The sequence below is a fragment of the Scomber scombrus genome, chromosome 19 (assembly GCF_963691925.1).
Source record: "Scomber scombrus chromosome 19, fScoSco1.1, whole genome shotgun sequence".
In the NCBI taxonomy this organism is placed as follows: domain Eukaryota; kingdom Metazoa; phylum Chordata; class Actinopteri; order Scombriformes; family Scombridae; genus Scomber; species Scomber scombrus.
Genome location: NC_084988.1, coordinates 17360307 through 17382701, shown reverse-complemented (window position 1 = coordinate 17382701; position 22395 = coordinate 17360307). Strand labels below are relative to the sequence as shown.

At 41.4% G+C, this 22395-nt stretch overlaps 1 protein-coding gene across 1 annotated transcript in view; it reads left to right on the top strand.

Moving 5' to 3' along the window:
- LOC134001427 (pleckstrin homology domain-containing family G member 3) overlaps positions 1-22050 on the top strand; it is a 30889-nt gene extending 8839 nt beyond the window's left edge. The window contains exons 3-19 of the mRNA XM_062441045.1: positions 7263-7792; positions 10401-10501; positions 12195-12264; positions 12353-12399; positions 12491-12641; positions 12780-12911; positions 13495-13677; positions 13866-13958; positions 14266-14352; positions 14448-14478; positions 14705-14806; positions 14976-15008; positions 15828-15838; positions 16200-16571; positions 17419-17535; positions 18564-19983; positions 20112-22050. Of these exons, the coding sequence (XP_062297029.1) occupies positions 7263-7792; positions 10401-10501; positions 12195-12264; positions 12353-12399; positions 12491-12641; positions 12780-12911; positions 13495-13677; positions 13866-13958; positions 14266-14352; positions 14448-14478; positions 14705-14806; positions 14976-15008; positions 15828-15838; positions 16200-16571; positions 17419-17535; positions 18564-19983; positions 20112-20728 (4097 nt within the window). The 3' untranslated portion in view covers positions 20729-22050. The remainder of the gene's footprint in view (positions 1-7262; positions 7793-10400; positions 10502-12194; positions 12265-12352; positions 12400-12490; positions 12642-12779; positions 12912-13494; positions 13678-13865; positions 13959-14265; positions 14353-14447; positions 14479-14704; positions 14807-14975; positions 15009-15827; positions 15839-16199; positions 16572-17418; positions 17536-18563; positions 19984-20111) is intronic.
- Positions 22051-22395: the final 345 nt, after the last annotated feature.

Here is a 22395-nt window from a genome sequence, read left to right as displayed (position 1 = left end):
TATCAGGATTTATGAGAAACTGAAGTAAGATAACGCAGTATTTTGCAACAGCGCTAGCCACCTTCTTTATCATGTCTGAGCATTTCAGGAATCTAAAAAATCTTTTAAAGTTTACACAAGTATCAAGATGTTTAACGACACACAGTAATTGAATGAAAGCACAGTTAGTTTCATTTTTAAGAATCAGAATTCCCCCAAAGCTTCCCAGCACAACCTTTTCGACCTTGACTGTCATTGTGGTATGCAGGTTGAGTTTGCAAGTGTTTACTCAGCCTCTGTCATTCACTGCCGTTTATTTACCGACCTTCAGGCTAATTATTAACACAGCATTAAAAGCTCCTTTTGAATCCAAAGGCAGGTATAAATCAAACAAAATAGTTTGTGGGTAAAAGGCGGTTTAAAGCAGAAACACCTTGATTAGACTTAAATTCATCCCTCCATCAAGGGATAAGAAATCAATCTGGACTCAGTGTCTAATAACCAGTCTTCTGACTCATGCTGTTTGATAATGGTCTGTGAAGACTCCTGGAGGCCCCTCTCTATGCTTGTGCCTCCTGCCCTCCTGAGGGGCAGCCATTCACTGTTGCCAGGTGGGGAGGAGCTTTTCCCATGGGGATCAGTGCAAGACTACCTCCCTCTGTCTCCGAACAGCCACTGGGGGAGGAGGTGAATGCCAGAGGTTGTGGAGGGGTGTTGAAGAAGGAAGTTCTGAGTGGATCTTGAGGGGCGGAAGGACATTATTAACATGTAGCGCAATACATCATTCTCTCTTTATCCGCAAAGGAAAACAGGGTCACACACTGTGCCCTCGGCTTGGAAAGATAAGTTAGCAAATTAGCAGTCTGTTGTTGAGCTAGTTGTTGTAGGGTTTTTTTCTTCTTCCTTGCTCGTGAATGAACATATTCATCAGCCAATTAGGAAGTAAGGTTTTCCACCCTGTTGCATGCTTTAATTTGAGAGGTAAAAGTTGTCTTTATGGCCAGTGGGAATCTCCACAAAATAATTACTTTTTACAAGCACAGTAAAAGGAAACAGATGGAAAGACAGCAAGAATGTGATCCAAACTATGAGTTTTTTTTTTTTTCAAGGAAGGTATGTTCCAAGTTGCAGACTTCACTGAAAACACTTCGATTGATGTAGACTCATCCCAAATTACCGGCACTCGTTAAAGTCATTCATGTGTTAAGGGTATAGAAAAAAAGATATCACAAGACAGGAAATCAAACCGTATTTCATCATTTTATTGTCAATAATCAAGCTGTTGCCTGTGAGGTTGAGGTATTCTGGGGAGGAACATCACAAGGTGTGATTCATTGTCCTGCTCGGTTCAAATTCATCACTGTTTGGTACGTGAGTCACTATGAATCAAGCAGGAGCGGCCGTGTTACAGGTTACTAACAGAGCAGGCAGGGGCTTGCTTTTTGTCAGTGGGATGTCATGTCTACAGTGCTGTCAGTCTGACTCTTTTTGCTTGTTTTTGGTGCTTAGAAAAATGCTCAAAACTGATGCAAATGACAGACTTGCCATAGGCAGTGAATACTTTGAGGAGCTTAGGTGCTTCAGAGCGGCGTCTGTTACCCGCTATCAGTTTTCCAGTGGTAAGAGAGTCCTGTCTGGTGCAGCGTTTCAGCAGCTTTAGGGTGAGGATTTGCATGCTGAACATAGATATAGGCTGTGTTGTTCCTGTTTCTTTTCCCCCTAATTTGGTTAGAAAGCAAAAGGCTGCAAGCCAGACAGGATAGCACAGCAGCAACTTCAGCACAAAGACTAGGTTATTGATTTACAGCCAAACATTGAATTAAGTCCTACTTGGGGTCCTATGGAGTTTGGCAAAAATAGTCATCAAGGTGTGTCTCACTGGGAGACAGCGCCTTTTTTTACTGTGTAGTGCCCACTCATCGTACATCATATTAAGAGTGTGGTTACAGGAGTTACAGCGATCAGAGACAAACTTAAAGGAACAGATTTGGACTTTGACACCTTCTTCTTTCAGGCTTTTTGTTTTGGTGGATGAATCTCATCACTGCTGTCTCTTAAGGTATGCAAAGAATGAAGATAAGAACACGTATCAGTTACAACAGTCAGTGCGTTTGTTGTGATGCTTTATTTTAAACATATAATTAATACAACTTGACAGGGATTGTTAGTCTGTTGTTTTTTGTGTTGAAACCAGCATTATAATCTTTTGACTGACGTTATTATTACCCTTGTTTGTGTCTACTTTGTTTCCTAATACCTGAAGGCAAATAGACACTATGTTAGACAATGCACTACAAAGTTCTTTCCATCCTAGCGTGAGTACAAAACACATTAAAACAGACAGGTACATCGTAAAGTCAGTCTTAGATGTTGGAAAACATAAAACTGGACTATGTCCTCTGTAAGAATTTGCATGGTTATCTGCATAGGCGCTAGTTTGCATGAGCTGATGAGAAAATGCGAGTCACATCATCACAGGATTTTACAAGCAACAACTAACGTCATAGCTACATGCTGTGACTTATCATGTCCTCAGAGGAGGTGGTAATATTTAGCTGGAAATAATTGTTGCTTCGATACGCCAGATCATGTCAGTCTGTGCTATGTTTGGCATGTTAGTGACGACTCCTTAGGTGTGTCTGTTGTTAACTAAGCACTTTTAGGATTGTTTTTACGTAAGCTGGAAGATTTTCTATATAAAGGAACGCTTTGTGTCCCACAGACAACAACCACAGACAGATAAAGATAATTTCTGTCATTACTGTGACTGTTTCCTTTTAGAAAAGTTAATAACCAGGTGTTGGGGGTATTCATTTCAGTGTTCCTCTTCATCTCCGGAACCACCTTATTAGGTACTGCATGTCATTCATATAGCTGTGATGTCAGAGGCAGAGTAGTTCATGAAATGTCTACATTGTTAACCGTCTGCTAGGCAGACTGAAATGGAAACAAGTGTAGACTTTACATTATTAGCTGTAGACTGATTAGTCATCGAGCCCGTGTCAGTGAGTGAATGTCCTGACTGCTTTCAGCCATGAAACACGCATGATGAAATCCTTAAACACCTGCCATACTCGTCACACTCACTAATTTCTTATCAATCGGACAGTTTGCGTCAAAGATCTTGTTTTTATCATGGTTCAAAATCACCTTACGTTTACTTTAACTTTACACTTTAACTCGGTAACTGGTTGTATTAGTGTGCGGTGGAACTGCATTAAAGCAAACTACTGTCCAGGGGATTTGGGTTTAGGGAAGCAACAAAAGAAAGAGGAAGGTCATGCCTGTAGCATTAACACACCTTTGTCTGTAAATGTTAACCTCGGCTTAACAGCCAGGAAACTGGAATTCAAAGAATTACAATGAGGGATTTGGAGGTTTTTTGGGGGGGAATTTCAAGCATTTTTCTTTTGGTAGCAACATTAGTAATCTGTTCACACACAAGCAACTGCTCAAATGTAAACCATTAAGGATGACAGACTAGTTAATGAAACAGTGTTGCTAGTGTATTTGTTGAGTCTGAGTGGACTTTGGAAAACTGCTGGGAATCACTGAGGTTAGAGGGCTGTCTGAAATGTAGTCCAAATACTATACTATCTCTCCAGCCTTGACTCGGTTAATGGTTACATCTGTGAGTTAACAACTGTATTGATGCAGTGCTGAAACAAAGGAGAGCGCTGTGTTGTGTTGAGGTTGTTATACTGTGTGAAGATGTGGTGTGTGAATGAATTAACTGTGCCTTGACTTAAATGGAAATTTTGCTTTGGATCGTATATTTAACCGTGCAAAAGTGTCTCAGCAACTGTGCTGTATAAGTTATGATTTAATAGGTCGGTTCAACGAGCTGTTTAGAAGGAAGATGAAGGAGAGTGATTTGTTGTAAATAAATACAAAAATGGTAAAAAAATTTGAACTATGTATAACACCAGTCAAAGGTTTGAATACACACACTTTGATTGATACTGTAGGTGTGAAGGCATCATTCCCTCATGTATGACCTGTATGAACATTTTGTGGCAGTCTACTCATAACAAATATTGTAAATTAAGTCAAAATGTGAAGTACAGACCTTCACACTAGAATAACACTTACCTGCATGTGTTAAATCTCTCTGATCATATACTGCATTTAGCTGCTGTCAGTATGTGGATTTATGTGCATTTTCCAAAGATCTCCTATATCAGAAGTTTCAAACAACACTTTTCAAACACACAAGACCATTTGAAAGAGTGTGTCTGCTGATGTTATACATGATCGCTTTAGCCAGTTGGTGGTTGAGCAGAAAACAGATGGTTTAAACTAGTCTACACTGCACTCTGCGCCTGTTACGGTGGTTTCTTTTTATAGACCTTTCCCTGTGGTTATTGCCAAAACATCATTGACATTTGTGCTTTTAAAGTTTGAATTCCAAGAATTATTTTTCCTTCCAATAAAGTTAATGGCAACAAATTTGCTGTCAGAAAGCTGGGCATATCTTTTTGATCCATTTCTGTTGCTGAAGAGAGAAATGATGTATGCACGTATGTTGATTCTCTCCCAACAATTACTATTCATCATGGCAACAGCTATCAAAGTAGGAGATCAACAAGATGGAGCATAGAAATACAATCTGTAGATAGAGATCATATTAAATATGACCGTAGGAAAGACTGTGCATAGAACAAAAGTTCATTCCGTTTTTCTCAAGCAAAATCGTGTTATAGTTAAAAAATAAATTTAAAGATAACTGTGATACCAGGCAGTTTGCAGTTCTCCACATCTGACAACAGGGTGGCACAGTAATGGGTACGGCCTTGCCACTGTGGCTACAGATCCCTCAGAGATTAGTGATAAATGTTTGCAGATGCTGAAGAGACTCTGTGGCACCAAGTAAGACCAGACACTCTACTTTTACACTGTCTGTATGATAATGGTTGCTTACTATTTACTATATTAATAGGACTGCAGTATGACTGATGCACATTGGACTGTCTGTAAATGAGTCATAGGAGGATGTAGACTACAATGCAGATTGTGAGTCATCTTTTGTCCAGAGTGACAGGCAGAATGGAAACACTTTGCACTGGATTGCATCGTGAGCTGGGCTTATCGCAGACCTGCACGTTGACCAGGTCATTTGCATTCCTCTCCACGGTCTGTTTCAACAAAGTCACCCAGTGAGTGGTCCATCATGGCTGTTTTTCCCCTGAAACATGTGGTGTGTGGTATCAGACGCAGATAATGCCTGCCTACAGACTCCATATCTGAAGTGGCCAATCAAAGCTGAGCTGGTACTGGGGTCAAGTGTGTGCTCACGTCTTACAAGATTACAAGTCAAATGTTATTCCTACTACTATTCCTCCTGTCCTGTTCCAGCACATCTGCATTCAGTTGCAGGCAGGAATAAGCTATACTAACTATAAAAGTGAAAGTGTGCAAGGGTAGTGTTGATTTTTGGCTGTCTTTAGTCCTTATTGTGCCATTTGCCCCCTTTTCCTTTGACTTGGCACGGACTGCAGTCTGCACAGCAGCTTTATTATAAAGGGATATTGGGTGGGAGGAAGAGGAGGAAGGGAGTTTCGCATGCAGGACACAGCACAGCTCAAAAGTAAAAAAAGTAAGACAGAAGTGGCACAGTAGGCAGATGCCTCATTTTAATTCATTGTGGTGTAGTGAGTGTAATAGCCCACCACTACACTCCCTCTACACCATCAATCCTGTGATTTGTCACGGAGCGTAAACAGAGTTTTCTCTAGTGGTCAGCTCCTGCTTGCCAGCTCATCCGTCTCTCCCAGTGAGGTTTTTGCATGGGAACTGTGTTGTTGGGACAGCGCAGTGTGGATTGTGGAGCGAGCAGTGCAGTGTGAACGAGGCTCTCATGAGCTCAGTACTGACTCATGGAAAGTTTGAGGATGCCAGAAGGTGTGTTTGTATATGAGTGCGAGAGAGTGAATAAACTGGAAGGCAGTTTGATTCTTCATGTGAAGCCCATCATCCAACTGCCTGTCACCCTTTTTTTTCAGGGTCTCATAAATCAAAGACTTCAGGCACATCTCAGGCTCACACATGAAATATTTTTCTTGTTTAGCATAATTTATTCCAAAGAGAGCCATAAAAGGTTGTATGTTCTCTATAAAACTGTATATGGGAGGTAAGTCAAGAGAGTATGCTGGTTAGTAGTGAATCTGTCAACCTCGAACAGACTGCTGAAATACCTTTTCTGTGCAGCATCAGGTTTGTGTTATCAGCTGTGGGCAGCTGACCAATGATGCACATCTAATGATGAACATTATTTAAGTTTAAGCTTGTCAACACTGGAGTAGGGGAGTTTATTTCAGGCTCATGACATAAATTACATCTGTGGGCTCTCAACACCAAATTATGCTCTCCATCCCCACTTGGCAATATCACTTACCTTAGTCATTTCACTCAATGTTTTACTTAATGATGGTTTGTGCCTCATACAATCCAATTTATTAGTCTGAAGTCAATTTAAACAACAAAGCCTCATTTCTTCAGCTTGGCAAAATGGTTCTGACCCCTTTTGCCCTCCAGATATTTCAGGAAATGGAGTTCAGTGCACAGTGGCCACTCAGTGCCCCATTCTCACACTGCTATGACTTCATATATTTAGGAAACTTTTGTGAGGAAAATTCCCCCATCTGGCCAGGAAGGATGTGAAACTGAATATGGATTCAATTTCTCTTAAATTCAGACGTAGCCCAATAAAGACATATAAACAAACCTTCTGGTCACCCCCCCCACCCTCCCCCGCCCCCCCACCTTTTTTTTTCTTCTTCTCATCAGTTTTCCCTCTCTCTGTTTTTCCAAGGTTAGGCCTTCAGCAGTCAGGAGAACAAGAGGAAATGGCTGGGTTTTCCATAGAATACGCAGTGTTGTAATTGGGCAGTGTCAGTAATGATTTGACTATGGCCTTTTACTGTAAACCACTCCTCGTTGTCTGAGTAGAAATGCAGAGACTTGAGCTGTGTTTTATTGATTTCTGGATAATAGTCTATTGTTGCTTTCAGAATTACATTAATCTGACATTCACAGACCACAGACTTTTTCCCTTATAGAGCTGTATGTCATCAGCAAAGAAATACAAATATATAATTAACTAATAAAAATAGCAGTTGTTTGGAAGTGAAATTCAAACCGTGTATTTTAAAATATGAAACACTCTTGATGCTTGACAGGCTGCCACAATAAATTTGTAGTGTCTTTTTTCCAGATGTCAAAGTCAGTTAGATATACTGTTTTTCCTGACACCTCTCTTCTGTCTGTGTTCCCACCTGCACCAGAATCTCCTCAGCTGTCCTCCCCCCTCGCCACTGAAAATGAGTGTGCAAACGTTGACCTGGGACCAGACTGTTACAGCCAGCAATGCGTGGAGCCGCTGGACGGAGAGGGTGAACGTCCAGTGAGCCTAGTGTCCACCCTGTCCTCTGGCTCATCCCGTGATAGTCACAGCCTTTTTGGGAGCACCGTTGCCCTTCCTTCCTCCGGCACCCCGCCCGTCCCGAACAAGGAGGACATAGACTTGGAACTGAGCCCGGCCGTACAGCAAGCAGGGGACCACAGTCCCCTCCTTACTGGCTCCAGAAGCCACTGGCGGGAACATCTGGAGCCCAGGGCGATCAGCAACCAGTGGAACAACAACAACGCCTCCTCAAACAAGAAGGCAAGTGGCAAAATACTCCAAAACCCTGCCTCTCCTGTCGTCACGGACACCATGGCGCCCAACCCAAAGCTGACCTATGTGGACCGTGTTGTCATGGAGATCATTGAGACAGAGCGCATGTACGTCAAGGACCTGCGCAGCATTGTGGAGGTGAGTTGATGTCAGGGTTATGCTGACTGAATTTTCTGTTAGTGACAATTTTTCACTTTCAGCCAAGCATTCACTGCCAGCCAACCGTTTGATATTATAAAGAGTAAATCATTAGTATTCTGTGTATTTAAAGCACATGTTTGACTTGGATTCATATGAAACTGTGACTTAATGTCTGCAGCACACTGCAGAGGTGATTTACTGAATTTGGCTAGCAAGGAGCCAAAATAGGGGAATTGGACTCAATGGCTGTTGAGACCAAATAATGTCTCCTGTGTTCCAAGCAGCTGTCTGTGGTCACAAATGATTCTGGTACTTGTAAAATATCCAATGGATTTTTCTTTTACTTTACCCTTTCAGATCTCCTGCTTTCTAAACAAATAAGTCAGTTGACAAAATGCATGTCTGACATCTGGCAATTGTGCGTGTTGTTTATAGCTTTCTAGCTTATACAGATCAAGGCTGTGGAGCAGTTTATGATCTGGCCATAGTGTTGTATATAAACCATTTTGTGTATTTACAGAGCAGTGAAAGTTTACAGCCTGTAGCCTAGGAAAGCAGATTGTACTCATATCTGCAGTTCAAGCAAAGCATCATAAATGGAACACAGTGCAGGTCTTTCATGGCAGAAACCCCAAGCTTTGTGATCTTAGTTGGAGATAGTAGAAATCTCATCATAGAGATGTAAAGCATGGGAAATGGGCCAGGGATGATATCACCACTCACAGACCACTTTTCTGCCTATTGTGGTATAGAAACAACTTCCAGACAAAGAAACCTCCTCATCCCTCAATCTTCTTTGGTCTTGCATAGAAACTGGAGTACGCTGCTGTCAAACAGTCCCCACTGCACTGATGGTAATGTCTTTAACACGTGAGGTATTTCTGCGACAGACTGGCAGTAAACCAGATCGCACCTCTCCTCACCTTGTCTCTGACTTGCTGGCGTCTGGCAGTTGCTGTAGGAGGGAGGGAGTGCTCCCCTTGCCTCAGCTTGAATAACGGCTTGCTCCTGACAAACACTTCCAGGACTTCTAAGTATTTCAGTTGACAGACGCAGCAGCCCTGCCTGGTCTGGCCCCGGTCATACAGGCCCTGCAGCGAGCTCCAGCCTAGCCTGAGCTCTCAGGAAGCTCCCAGCCAACACAAACCCCTCCAACTTTGCGCCAACTGGAGAAATAACACAGATGAAAGGATAGCAATGGGTTTTTCCATAGAATACGGTGTGGGAACTTATTATAATACAGATGTATCTGTTATCCTTTGTGATTACAGTATGGCTTCAATAACATTGATTCCATATGACTTATTTTAATTTCACACTAAGGCTTGAATCTGACAGATATGTGTGAAACTGTTTCTTCAGCAAACTAATTCAAAGTTTCAGCTCGATATTGACACTGAGCCCACAAGCAGCTGTTGAAGCCGTGTCCATCCTTGCCTTTGGATGTATTTTATCACTCACTTGCAGATCTCTCTCTCTCTGTCTCTCTCTCAACTGTCTATCCATGGAATAAAGTTTTGAGAACAGCTGTTCGACCCAGTTGGTCTCACATGTCTAAAAACATCCCAAACACCTGGCCTGAACACACCCTGAACAATCATACTCAACATAGTTAAAGTAAGAATGCGGTCTGCACTTATGAGCTCAGAAGGAGCTGAGATAACATATTACTCTCAGTGTAATTCTTAAATCTTTAAAAATGTGTCCACTTTGTCCCACAACAGTCCTGCTTATTTTTTAATAAATCACAGCTTTTAGCACTATAAGCTAGGAGACATACACAGCAGTATATCTCTCACGCTATTCTAAAGGTCACGTGTGTGTATGGTGTTCACTCTTGTGACGAGCTTTTCTATAAGCGACTATGAGACTATGAGTCTCCATCGATGACCAACTGCAGTTCATTCACTAGAGTGATATGATGACTGCTCTCTTAATCTGGTGTCCTGCTAAGTGTGTATACAAGCTGTTTACTGATATACTCTTCATTTAGTCTCTGCTTGTGTCTGAGTTTGTCTCTCGTCAACATACTCCTCTGACTGTGCTGACTTGTTTGAAGTTGTTTGTATGACACGCGAGTGTGTAATTGGGCATGGTGATTAACCAGATGTTGGCATATTGGGCTTCTGTGTTTTTAGGATATTTTTATCTACTTCATAATACTCCTGAGACCAAGGAAAAGTCGGGTCCTGGGAGGGGAACAAACTGTGATGATGTTTATGGTCTGGGTACGACAGAACCTCTTCCAGAAGCACACATTGGCCCTTAGTAATAGAACAAATCCTTAAAAGGATTCTTTAAAGATCACATCACTAACATATGAAGTAATGGTCCTTCTTTTTTTGAAATCAGAAAAAGCTTTGAAGACTTGACTATTTATGTACATTAAATGAAAAGGATGTCAGACACTGTAGCAATCAGCTGGATAAATCAAATGTCACATGAAAACAGATTGCTCATCACAGAGAATATAAGGAGGGCACAAGGGGAAAATTGTCTCTCTATTATTATACTCCCTCTGTTGGTAAGAATGTGCAAGTGCTTTACACATGTTACCAAATACTGAAATTTTTTTAATATAACTTGATTACTGCTGTTTTTCCAGGACTATTTGGCTCACATTATCGATATGAGTAACCTTCCCATACGACCAGAGCAAGTGTGTGCTCTGTTTGGAAACATAGAGGACATCTATGAGTTCAACAGGTAAGTCTCCCCTCCCTAAAAAAACAGTGTTACTCAAACATATTTAGAGAAACAGTTAAGCTACTGATTACACTTGAAGAGACAGTGATTTATGGTAGCCTGGCACAGCAGATGAGACGGGCGTTGAGAAATTTTGACTCCCCCATACACTTACTTTGGGTGAGGAATACTTTCACACAATTTGAAGTGTTGAAAATAGGATATGAGGAATGCTATGAATGCATGACGCTTATTTCACTCGGTGCTCCACATTTCCTCCACTGACTCAGAACGGATGCAGTGAGCACAAAAGAGCAACACACACCACAGTAAACACACTTTTTTGCACATATGTGAGAGCCACAGAGATGGTGTTGCAGCCTAGCTTTACATTTAATCATCTTATGTCAGCAAGTGCTTATTGCTGACCACACTGTTTGCCAAAACACACATTAACATTCCTCTCTCCTCTCACAGTGAGGACCCTGCCTCTTAATGCCAAGGCTATCATACAGCACTGACAGCCATATAGGGAAGATTTGATTCTTATTGCTTTTTAATGAAATTCTAACCAGCTGTACAAAAGCAACAGAAAAGATTTTGGATTCGAAGGGCATGTAGTGCCATTTTGGTCAAAAGATTACACCACAGTTAGATGGTTGTGCTCTTTTTAATATATTGTTTAGAAATCAAGATGGTGATATTGTCTTTTTTAATGTCTTGTTTCAGTGAAGGCATGCACGTGTCAGCTTGTGAACAGATGCCACATGTTTACTTCATTTTGCAACACAGTTGTGTCAATTTGCAGGATGTTGCACAGGGGAAAGCAGACTTTTGTTGTGAGAGAGATTAGTCTCTCTACAGTGTTTTAAAAGTGTTGGTCACCCTGCCAGGAATCTCATAGTCCATCTATTGTACACGCTGTACAGTACAGCGTGTACAGTAGATGACCTACTAACAGTATGTTACCATACTATAATTCAAACCTTTGCAGAGCTTACATTAAACTATGTTTAACTGATGAAGTGCCTTGCTTTTATCCAGAACTTTCTGTACTTCATAGCACTTAACCCTCCTTCACAAACCTTTAATATTGTTAACAAAGTAATCATGCAGTATGAAACAATATTGACACTGTGCCCCATTTCAACACCAAGATTTCTGTCATTGTACCATAAACATGGTGACACAGTTGCTTATAGCCATAGTGTTTGATCTAAGTCATGGAACGTGGCGTGATGAATTGTGTTTGATCCTTTTTGTTAACGATAGCTTTCGTGCTAAGTACTATTTTTCCACGAATCCACCCTTCATTTGTATGGCGATGTCACACCATGTAAAAGATTAGAATACCGTATAAATACTGTATAACTCTCAAGATTCGGTTTTCCCAAGCTTGTCTTTGATGGAACTGTAAGCATGTTTAAATCCATGTCAAATGCATGTTTTTCACGCTCAGTCTTGACATGCAAGAAGGCTCATTTTTAACATGTATGTATGCTGCCCTCTAGTGGTGATATTTCTTAACAAGTGTCAAATCTCATCCAAAGCCAAACTTGAAGTCAGTTCCATAGAAAAGCATTAGTATTGATTTATTGATGGTAGCCGGTAGTCATTATTTATTCCTTCCTTTGTGGTTATTGTTTTCCCTTGGAGACATGGCTATAGGATTAACACATCCATTAACACCCAACTTTCTCTTTTTTTTCGTCAGTGAACTACTGCAGTCCTTGGACATGTGTGAGAATGATCCTGTCGCCATCGCCCGATGCTTTGTGGATAAGGTGAGTATGGCCATCTTTCTCACAGCAATATCGGCTCTGCAAGGACATAAACCTTACTAATGTGTTTGTCTTCATTTTGTTTACCCAGAGTGAATACTTTGAAATCTACACCCAGTACTGCACCAACTATCCCAAGTAAGTATCTAGGAAATATTATATTTAAGTAGCCTTTTGTTGATGTTACCAGAGGAAATGTGTCCCTAAATGTCATTCTCTGCTCCTCCAGTTCAGTAGCAGCACTGACCGATTGCATGAGAAGTAAAACTCTGGCCAAGTTTTTTAGGGATCGTCAGGCTGCTCTGAAGCGCTCTCTCCCACTGGGCTCCTACCTGCTCAAGCCAGTCCAGAGGATCCTGAAGTATCACCTACTGCTTCAGGTACTGAATGCCCACAGCGATCATTTTTGCTTCAATGCAGCATCCAGGGCTTAATAAAGTTATGATTCTGTCGTTCAGAATCAACTTGTACAGAAAGACTGATTTTCTTTGTTTCATTGTGCCTAATCTCTTTTAAAGGAAATTGCAAAGCACTTTGACCAATATGAGGAGGGGTATGACGTGATTCAGGAGGCCATAGACACTATGACAGGAGTGGCCTGGTACATCAACGATATGAAGAGGAAACATGAGCACGCAGTCAGAGTTCAGGTCAGCTGGAATCACCATACAAACACAGACCATAGAAAGTGAATGTATATTTGCATGCAGTTCTCTTTCTCTCTCTTCTTCCCTGTTTTCTCTCCTCACAGTCAAACATTCATCCTTTTTGCTCATTTTACCTCTGCTGTACTCTCGAACTCCCTCAGTGCCACTATAACTCTTTGGGAGCCTAGAGGGACCAAAGTTATTTCTTCCATTTGTTATTCCACGTATTTGTTTCTCTTAATAAAGCAGCCCTGTGAGACCCTGTGCGTACATATATATTTTAAAGCTCCAAATCTCAGAGCAGATATTGCCTAAAACTAATCCTCACAATTTGTCACAATTTGGCAATCAAAGCATTCTATCGAGTCTAGTTGAGTGTTCAAGTGAAGACTGAACTTTTTAATTTTTTAATGATATCTTTGGTTTAAGTCATTAACCTAGTGTCTGCTTCACCTTTCTGATTTTCTTTGCAGGGATTTTTTATAAAAATTACAAGTAAACGTTGGCATTTATTTTCTTTCATGCTGAAGGAACCTGGCTGAGAATGTGTATGTGAGGGGGTTTATGCTTTTATGTGCATCTGCAGGAGATACAGTCTCTTCTGATTAACTGGAAGGGTCCTGACCTGACCACCTATGGAGAGCTGGTGCTGGAGGGCACATTTCATGTCCTACGGGCAAAGAACACCCGTACACTCTTCCTCTTCGAAAGGATGCTCCTCATTACCAAGAAAAGAGGGGAACACTACGTCTACAAGATCCACATCTCAGTATGGTTTTTGACATTTTTATTTTTTATTGATCAGAGATTTGAAAAAAAGAATGTAGGCAAAGAGAAACGTGATCTGCGTGTAACAGAAAAATCATATTTTCTGTCTTTTTAAGTAAGATAGCAAATTAATAGCTAACTCAGCTGGGTTTAAACTCCCCTGCATCACTGCACTGATTGTGGTTTCAGTGCTCCACCCTAATGCTACTTGACAGTGCCAAGGATCCCCTGCTCTTCAGTGTCATCCACTTCAAGCATCCCAAGCAACCCCATACAGCGCAGGTAAATGTGAATTATAGTAAACCCGTAACCGTCCACCCTTTTCACCCCTGCAACACAGTTACAGTTACAGTCGCAAAACGGTAATTTAAACAAAGACTATTCATGTATTGTTCATATTTATATTATTGTTTTCAGATAATTGAAGAAAATACAGGCATTTGATGTTTGGGTTTGTCACAATATTTCATTCAAACACTTAAGTGCCACTGCTTTTGACTGTATTATGTCTCTATTCTGTATGCATGCGTGTATTTAGTGTATCTATCGTAAATGGCTCTTTCTAAATGACAAGTGCTTGTTTTTCCAGGCCAAGTCAGTAGAAGAAAAGCGTCTCTGGGCCCATCACATTAAGAGGCTCATTCTGGAGAACCACAACACCATCGTCCCAGCGAAGGTAAACAACCTCGTCGCCTCACACAGGATTTCTCTCCTTAGATACTGTAGAATTGCCTCGTGTTATTATCTCATCATTATCTCTTTTCTTTAAAGGCAAAAGAATCCATCCTGGACAATTCTAACTGTAAGTATTACAAATAGAGTAACTTTTCTTATGCTGAGAGCAATTTAACTGTTGCCGTAGCAACCAAAGATGCCGCTTACAAAAGGGAAGCTGGTTAATTTTCAGAGGAAAATATGGAATGCCCTTTAATTTACCAGGCGTAGCTCATAACCTGTCCATCTATGTGGAGAAAATAGTTTTTGTAATTGCACTTCTGAGTATAATGACATATCTTCTCGTTGCCTAGATCCTGGGAAGTACCACTACAGTCCTGAGAGGCTGAAGAGAGCCGAGTCCTGTCAAGCTGAAGACTTCCATCTTGCAGGACGAAATGGGAGGAGGAGATCAGGTAAAAGACCCACCCCACCCCCACACTCCATCTTGTATTTATAAACTCACAAACAAACATTTCTGTCTGTATCTATCTATCTATGTATACTAAAAAGGTTTCATGTTTAAAAAGCATTCATAATGGAAAATATTGTTTATTGTCCCATTTTCAATTTCTCTCTTTCTAGAGCCTGCAAAACAAATCATAAGGAGCACGAAAGGTTGGTACGTTGTTGTAACATTGGTTGGATTTTGGTAGACAAAAGGGCAGATTCATTAACAGTGGTTTAGTTGAGATCCACATTCTGGGCACCTTCTAGAGACCCAGCAGCCCCACAGCCCACTCCCAAGGTTATTTCCTATCTATCGAATGAAAGCTTGACATGTCTCCATTGCGCTTCTGCTTTGTTCCTCTACAAAGACACCTAAAAAAAAATCTAATCAAAAGCCTCCCACTCCACTGGCCTCACCCATAATGACGTTTAATTATATGCCACATTGGTCGAAGGCTTTGTCATACACAAGCTCTTTTCAATAGTCAAACTGAGCCTTGCCTTCAGATCTGGGCGTCTTCCTGCTCTCATCTTTTCTAATTGGCCATAATGAAAGAGAAAACCTCTGTATTCTTGTCCCCGGTTCTCCTCTGCTCCTGGTCCAGATCAATTTTTCGAACCAGTGTAATGAAGAAGCAATTTTCATGTCAACCTTCCCATCTCGGTGAGGGAGTAGGTCATCACATCCTGGCTAATTGCATCATGTCCAGTTTGAGTCTGTAAGAGGAAAATGTTTCTAATTGGAATTTATCTAATCACAAGGCCTCCCTTAAGTCTGGCCCAGACTAACTACTGCCTCAATCACTCCCTGCTTGTGGAGACAGAGATTATGTCCTGACTGTAATTGTACGAGATGCATATGGTCTTCAGGTTATTTCATCATATTGACTTGAGCATGCTTTTTTTCATAGTTATTGACACTGTCATTTGTTTTTGTTTTTATCATGTCCTCTTCTTTATCTTTCTATTTTTTCATTTCTATTCCAGCTGTTTTGAAGGTGAGTAAGAAATCCATTTGTTGTGTCTTTTTTTAAAACCATGATACGCTTTTTCATTTTGTTGTAGAAAAGCAGTTTATTTAGGTCAGTGTGTTGTGGTGAGATATGGTTTGAGCAATTTTGACTCAGCAGTTCAAACTTAACATTCTAATTGTGAAAGAACTCCAACCAAAAATGAGAGAGTGCAAAACTAATCTTCACAGAACATACTTTGACTTGCCCTGGATTACAAAACCATATCTCACCTAAAGCTAAAGCAGCTTTATGAATACTCCATCCCATGTACAGCCTTGCAATCACAAGATGGCTCTAGCACTGGCCTTGCAATAACAAACCACATGTCTATGACTTCACGCTACAGCATGCAGACAGTGAGGGTGCACTGCTGGGGGATATGTGCTCCCTTCAGCCAGCCACTAGTGTCAGTACGCTGGCCTCCAGTCTAGGCGAGCCCCAGGCTGAGAGGCCATGTGTGGACGATCTCATTCCTATAAGGGATTCTCTGGAGCAGCAAAGTCCTACTGACAGTGACCTGAAACTGGGCTCTACCGGTGATGGGGGGCTGGAGCTACAAAAGGCAGAGGAGGAGGAGGAGGAGGAGGAGGGAGAGAGTTACAAGGAAGATTTACTGATGGGAGAAGACCAGGTAGCCGACTTTGCCAGCTCAGTGCTGGCAGCCATCTCCTGCTGGCACTATAGAGCCAGGGCTTTGCTTTCTACTCACTTCACAACGGTGAGGGTTTCTGCCACCCACAGGTTTCCCATTTCCTGCTCTATTCCACCGGCTTGCCAATATTCTCTGCCACTCTTTCACCCACGCGGGCTCTCATCCCTATCCCGCTCCTTCTTCATAAACACAACCAACTAACACCTGCTACCTTTTGCACTGTGCACACTGAATGTCTATTCGTACTCATGCTATTGAAGCACATTGATTGAAGTTCTTCCAGACTGCTAACAGTGAACTCCAAAACTGTATGGGTAAAACCTAAAAGTCATAATTGGTGCATGTCTTTGATTGTGTTGTTTTCCTTTGGAGTTGAAGGTCATCCCACTGTGCATGCACTTTTGCATGTTCTCCTCATCTGTGTAGTTACAGTGTGCTGTGTTTCATCGTGTGTTTTTTTGGGAGGGGCATGATTGATAATGAAGCCTAAGCTGTTTGAACCATGCATGGATTTGCATTACAACCAGTGGTTTAGTATTCCCTGTAAAATGTTTGACTTCAAAGGTTAATGTGGCCATCTAATTAAATGATCATTATAATAGCAAGAGCTTAGCTCTTTGATAATCATATTTCCTAATCATATTTCCCCTTTTGTTTTTTCATAATTACAAAGTCTTTGTTAAGGTTAATTGTTATACCCCTATTGTTTCTGAATATGTATGAATACATGTCATTTCAATTGGTAGACTTTCATTATAACCATTATAGTGGGTTTTTCAAGGGTGACTTGAATACACAGTAATTATCTAGGAAATGTTTGTCTCCTGTGACAGATACTTCTGCTGCATGCTGCCTCAGTGTGGTCTCTAGGAGCATGGAGAATAAAAACTTGTGTCATGTTTTGTTCCATTAGGATGATCAGAGCAGAGATACAATTGACCTGAAAACAGCACCAAGAGAGGAGGAGGAATCTCACAGCCACGAGGAAAAACATGGGGATGAGGCTATGAAAGAAATTCTCAGCACACAGGTACATTTGTACACACAATCTTTCAGCCTCATTTCCAGGCTTTATTGACATGTCTGTGAGAGTACGTGACTTGTATTTACTGTGTCAGAAAATGCCTGTCTATACTCATGCCTCTAGGATTGCTTAGTTTGTTGCTAAGCCTATTTTCTAAGCTTAGTGTATTTTGTATGACATTCTTTCTGTGACTCGCTCTGTAAATGAGAGCAAGCTGATTCAATACTTCAATAGATAATAAAGTAAATTAAATATGTGCTCTTTGCCATGGGTACAACATCTGTCTGAGGCCATTTAAATCATGCCTGGAGCTATATTATTGCCTTCTGTATATTTGTAGGTCTGCAAATTAAAACTACACACACACACACACACACACACACACACACACACACACACACACACACACACACACACACACACACACACTACTGTCCAGTGGTCAGCACTCTCACTGAGAAAGGCAATATTTGATTTTAGGGGCCAGGTGCAGTTCTTACCTGATTCTTATGGTAACTTAGTGAAGAAGCTCCTGCATCTGAGCAGAGCACACAGCAGGTTGTTATTCTTCCTAACCTTATCTCCACCCCACAGCTCCAAGCCGCATGCTTTGCAAATGCAGGCACTCCACAAGCACAGGCAACACCTGGAAACAAATTTAGATTAATGGCTGACTAGGGTGACATCAGCACTATGAACACTGTTAGAGCCACAGACATCACCATGTTCACTATTTAATTCGCCATGGGGCACAGAAATGGTCCAATAAGGATTTATTATCAACCAAGCTGTGAATGCAATAACAGTGACGTCACATTTTTAATATTGGACATGAAATGGGTCAGTGTGATAAAGCTTAAGTGGGACTCATATTATTTAATGTACGCATCATAAATTGTGGATGCTTTAGAATAAACTGCCAAGTTGACTTTGAAAAGGTCCATTAAGTAAATGTCATACAGAGAGTGCTCGTCACCATAATGTCTCTTTTACTCATTACGTCCCACTTTGTAAACACGCCTATCATGTTTCAGGTGATTGTGGAGGAGCTGTGCCCTCTAGACTGTGTCCCTCAAGAAAAGAGCAGTGATCAACTGGAAACGCATTACTCCCAATGCACTGAGTCTCCTGTCTCCCCTTCCGAAATGCAAGAAGCAGTAACCCCAGAACCTGTGGATACTTATAGAGAAACTGAAGAGGAGGAAGGAGGGAGTGATTCTTCGGGTCTCCATGTGGAGGAGACGAGTGTACTGACAAATGGGGAGCTCTCAGAGGAGGAAGAGGAGGTGTTGTCGGACAATAAAAGCATCCTGCCTTCCTCTGTGTTGGACCAAGCAAGTGTGATTGCGGAGCGCTTCATTAGCAGCCTGTCCAGACGGAGCAGCCTGGTTTCAGAGGACCTGGGTTCCCTGGCCTGTCCTTCACCCCTAACAGACGAGGATGTCTTTAAAAGCCCCTCGGCCTGCATGGACTTGGAAAAAGAGACCCATGTGTTGGCCAGCTCTTCCCCAGAGCTACACGTGATCTCAGAGGTGAATCTGTCAACACCCGTACCTGAAACTGCACTCATCGAAGGGGAGCACAAGTCCACTCTGTCTAAACAGGATCGCCTCCTCATCCACAAGATCAGAAGATACTATGAGTATGCTGAACACCAAGATGCTAACTTTAGCATCAAGCGCAGGGAAAGCCTCTCCTATATTCCAGCAGGTCTGGTCAGGCACCTGAGCCGACAGCTCAACAGTATTCCTCAAGAGCAGGCTGTTCCCGCCAGCCGAAAAGGCCTCTCTCATAGCCGGCCCACTTCCTGGTCTGTGTTTGACCTTCCTGGCTTAGAAAAACGTCAAAAGACTGAAACAAATCAAAAGATTGCACCACAGAGATCAATAGAATCCAAAACAAGAGCTCAGAGTTTCACCGATTCCTCTGCCACAGATGAAGAGTTCAGACCCTCATCAGACATGCTCAAGGTTTGGCAAGACATGGAATTGGAGGAGGAGAGCCAGGAAGTCCAGCAGATTGTAGAGGAGAAAGAGAATGACTCAACAGTACAAGTGACACACGATATCAGCTTTGACACGCCTCAGATTTTAGAAGAGTCTGAAAGAAGCACTTTGTCAGATGGTTCCTCCGTCTCATCACCAACCTCAAACTTTCCACCAGTAGAAGACGAATCTGGTCTGGATTATAAGCCATGTAAACCCCCCATGTCTCAAGATACGAACATCCAGCTGCCTAGGATCATTAGCCTCAGAACGGGTGTGGATGAAGACCAGATCCTACAAGATATGGGAAAAATGAAAAACAAGGTGTTCCAGCTGGCACGTCAGTACAGCCAGCGCATCAAAAATAACAGACCTATGATCTGGCAGAGGACCCGAGAAACCGGAAGTCAACAAGGACTCAAGAATATGCCTGTTGTCCACGAGGAGAGGACACAAATGAGAAAAAAGGGTAAATAAATCACAGATGATTTTCACATTGCTTTCTTTTGCAGTAACTTGCCACTTTAACTAATGTAAGGAGAAAACTGAAAATCATTTTCTGAATGTTTGTCTGTTTTGTGTTTTGTATATATGCAGGTAAACCCAACCTGACATTGGCCTTGAACACTTGTGATCAGGCAGTTATTCATGAAGTGCGTTCCCCAAGTCCAGTACAGACCCCCAGCTCTGGAGCCAGCTCCCAGAGCACAGTAACTTGCCCACAAAGCCCAGAGTCAGACACCTTCCACTGGCCTGACGTACAAGAGCTGCGCTCCAAGTACAAAGCACCAAACAGGACGCTGGAATGCTGTACGAACAAGTGTACTGGTTGCTCACACATGTACAACAGCTGTACAACACTGACAGACTTACCTACATCACCATCTTCTATGACAGAGGACTGGACCGAGCCCCAGTCCAGGCCTCAGCTTCAACCCCTGCTGTGCAGGTGGAGCTCCTTGGACCACATGCTTGGGTCTCTTCCCCTCCACGAAGTACAGAACCTGCAGGACCCTGTGAGGAGCTGCTACACCTCCAGTCAGGTGTCTCTAATAACAAGAGAAACCGGCAAACTCCAAGATGGAGACACTGTCCTTCAGGAGAGCCTAGACTGTCCCACAAAATCAGCTGTCCTGAGCTCAGGGAAAGTTTCCGAAAGTAACCTAGTGAAGAGCTTACGGGAGAAGTTTCAGAGTTTAAGCACAAGCTCATGAACGTGAATTTTGTCAATTTTTATCAGGAACTATCACATGGAAAATATATCTGCCAGTTATCTGACCCTTTTAAACATCCCTTTATCCTGTTTTTTTACACTCAAACTACAAACTTGTCTGCACAATGTTTTCATTATAGGGGGCACTGGGTGATCATTTGTATAGTTACCACAAATTACACATAAAAGGGATATTATTGGTCATTATTTCAGGCTATGAGGGGAAAGTCTTTAAAAAGGTGCGTTGCAGTATTTGTACATTGGATATTTTCTGCACTGTATGATACAAAGTTGATGTAAATTTGTAAATAGTTCCCCATTATCAACTGAAGATGAGGTCTTACTTTATTATTATTAGCATCTATTTTGTTTCCACTTAGTTTTGCTATAATGACTGTAGCACTGTTATCATTTAATCATGTAAACTGTCAGCTGTAATTTCACAGGAAAGCAAAAAGGATCTAAACAAAACAGACTGCTTCTATCGCAGTGATTACAGGCATCTCATCGATGAGAGAGCTCCACTATCAGTAGTCTCTGATCGTATACCAAAGAGTTTCCTTTTAACATTTGTCGACTATTAATACAAATGGTCACAGCAATAATTTGCTTCCGCACCGTCTGTTGCTGCTTCTAAAACTGTTTTCACACATCACTGGAGCTTTATTTTTCTCAATATGTTGTATATTTTTCTTTAATGATATTTATGAAACTGTATATTTGGGAGAGATTGGCCTCATGTAAATACCGAGCAGTAGCAACCCTTTTTACTTTTCCATTCCAGAAAATATATTGTTTATACTTGAAGTTGAGCATATTTTCAATAAAAACAGAAATGGTAAGAGTCCACAGGTGCTTTTTTACTCTGTCATGCATTAATGTTCATGCATGTATCATGACTTTAACATCACTTGAAAAAATATATTAATGTTCCACTGGAAGGAAGGAAGAATGCTTTCACATCTAAGACAGCTGTCTTGATTGTAGAAGATTGAATGTATGAATAAAGAAAAATCAGGACTTTTTATTGCAGCTTGCTGTAAGGACTGACTTCTTGCCATGATGCCGAACTGTGAAATAACAGGAAGGCTTTAAACTGGTAAACAGGATTTTATAAATACTGAGATCATAAGTCCCAGTCCTGCAAAGTGGGGAAAATATTCTGATATTAAAGTATATTTTATAGGCATTTGTTTTACTAAGCAGTTTGTTCTGTTTTGTAAAAGAGTCAAACCATGTTTATATCCTTAAAAGTAAGGTTTTGTGCAGACACATTTTATTTGATGGGGACAGTGCATGTTAATAAACATTGCTTTAAATGTGTTGGAATGAGTTCATCTGTGAAAACTGGCCCAGAAAAATAGCCAGTCCCATTTCTTTAGTTATATATAGATATATAGATGTAGTTTTTTTTAATTGTAACATTTCAGTGTACGGAGTACGTACAGCAGTAGCAGCAGTACAGTAAAAACATAATTCAAGTTATTTAATTTATACAATATAGACCCTCTGCTAAAAAAAACAAAGAAGCACAATTCCCAGACAAACAAAGGGGGACAGTGTCAGTGTCTTCAGCTCATATTAGTAAACCAACTAAACTGAAGAAAAGCTCTCAACAGACTTATTGTTACATCCATTACAATGAATTTCGAGGGACAGGCCTATAAA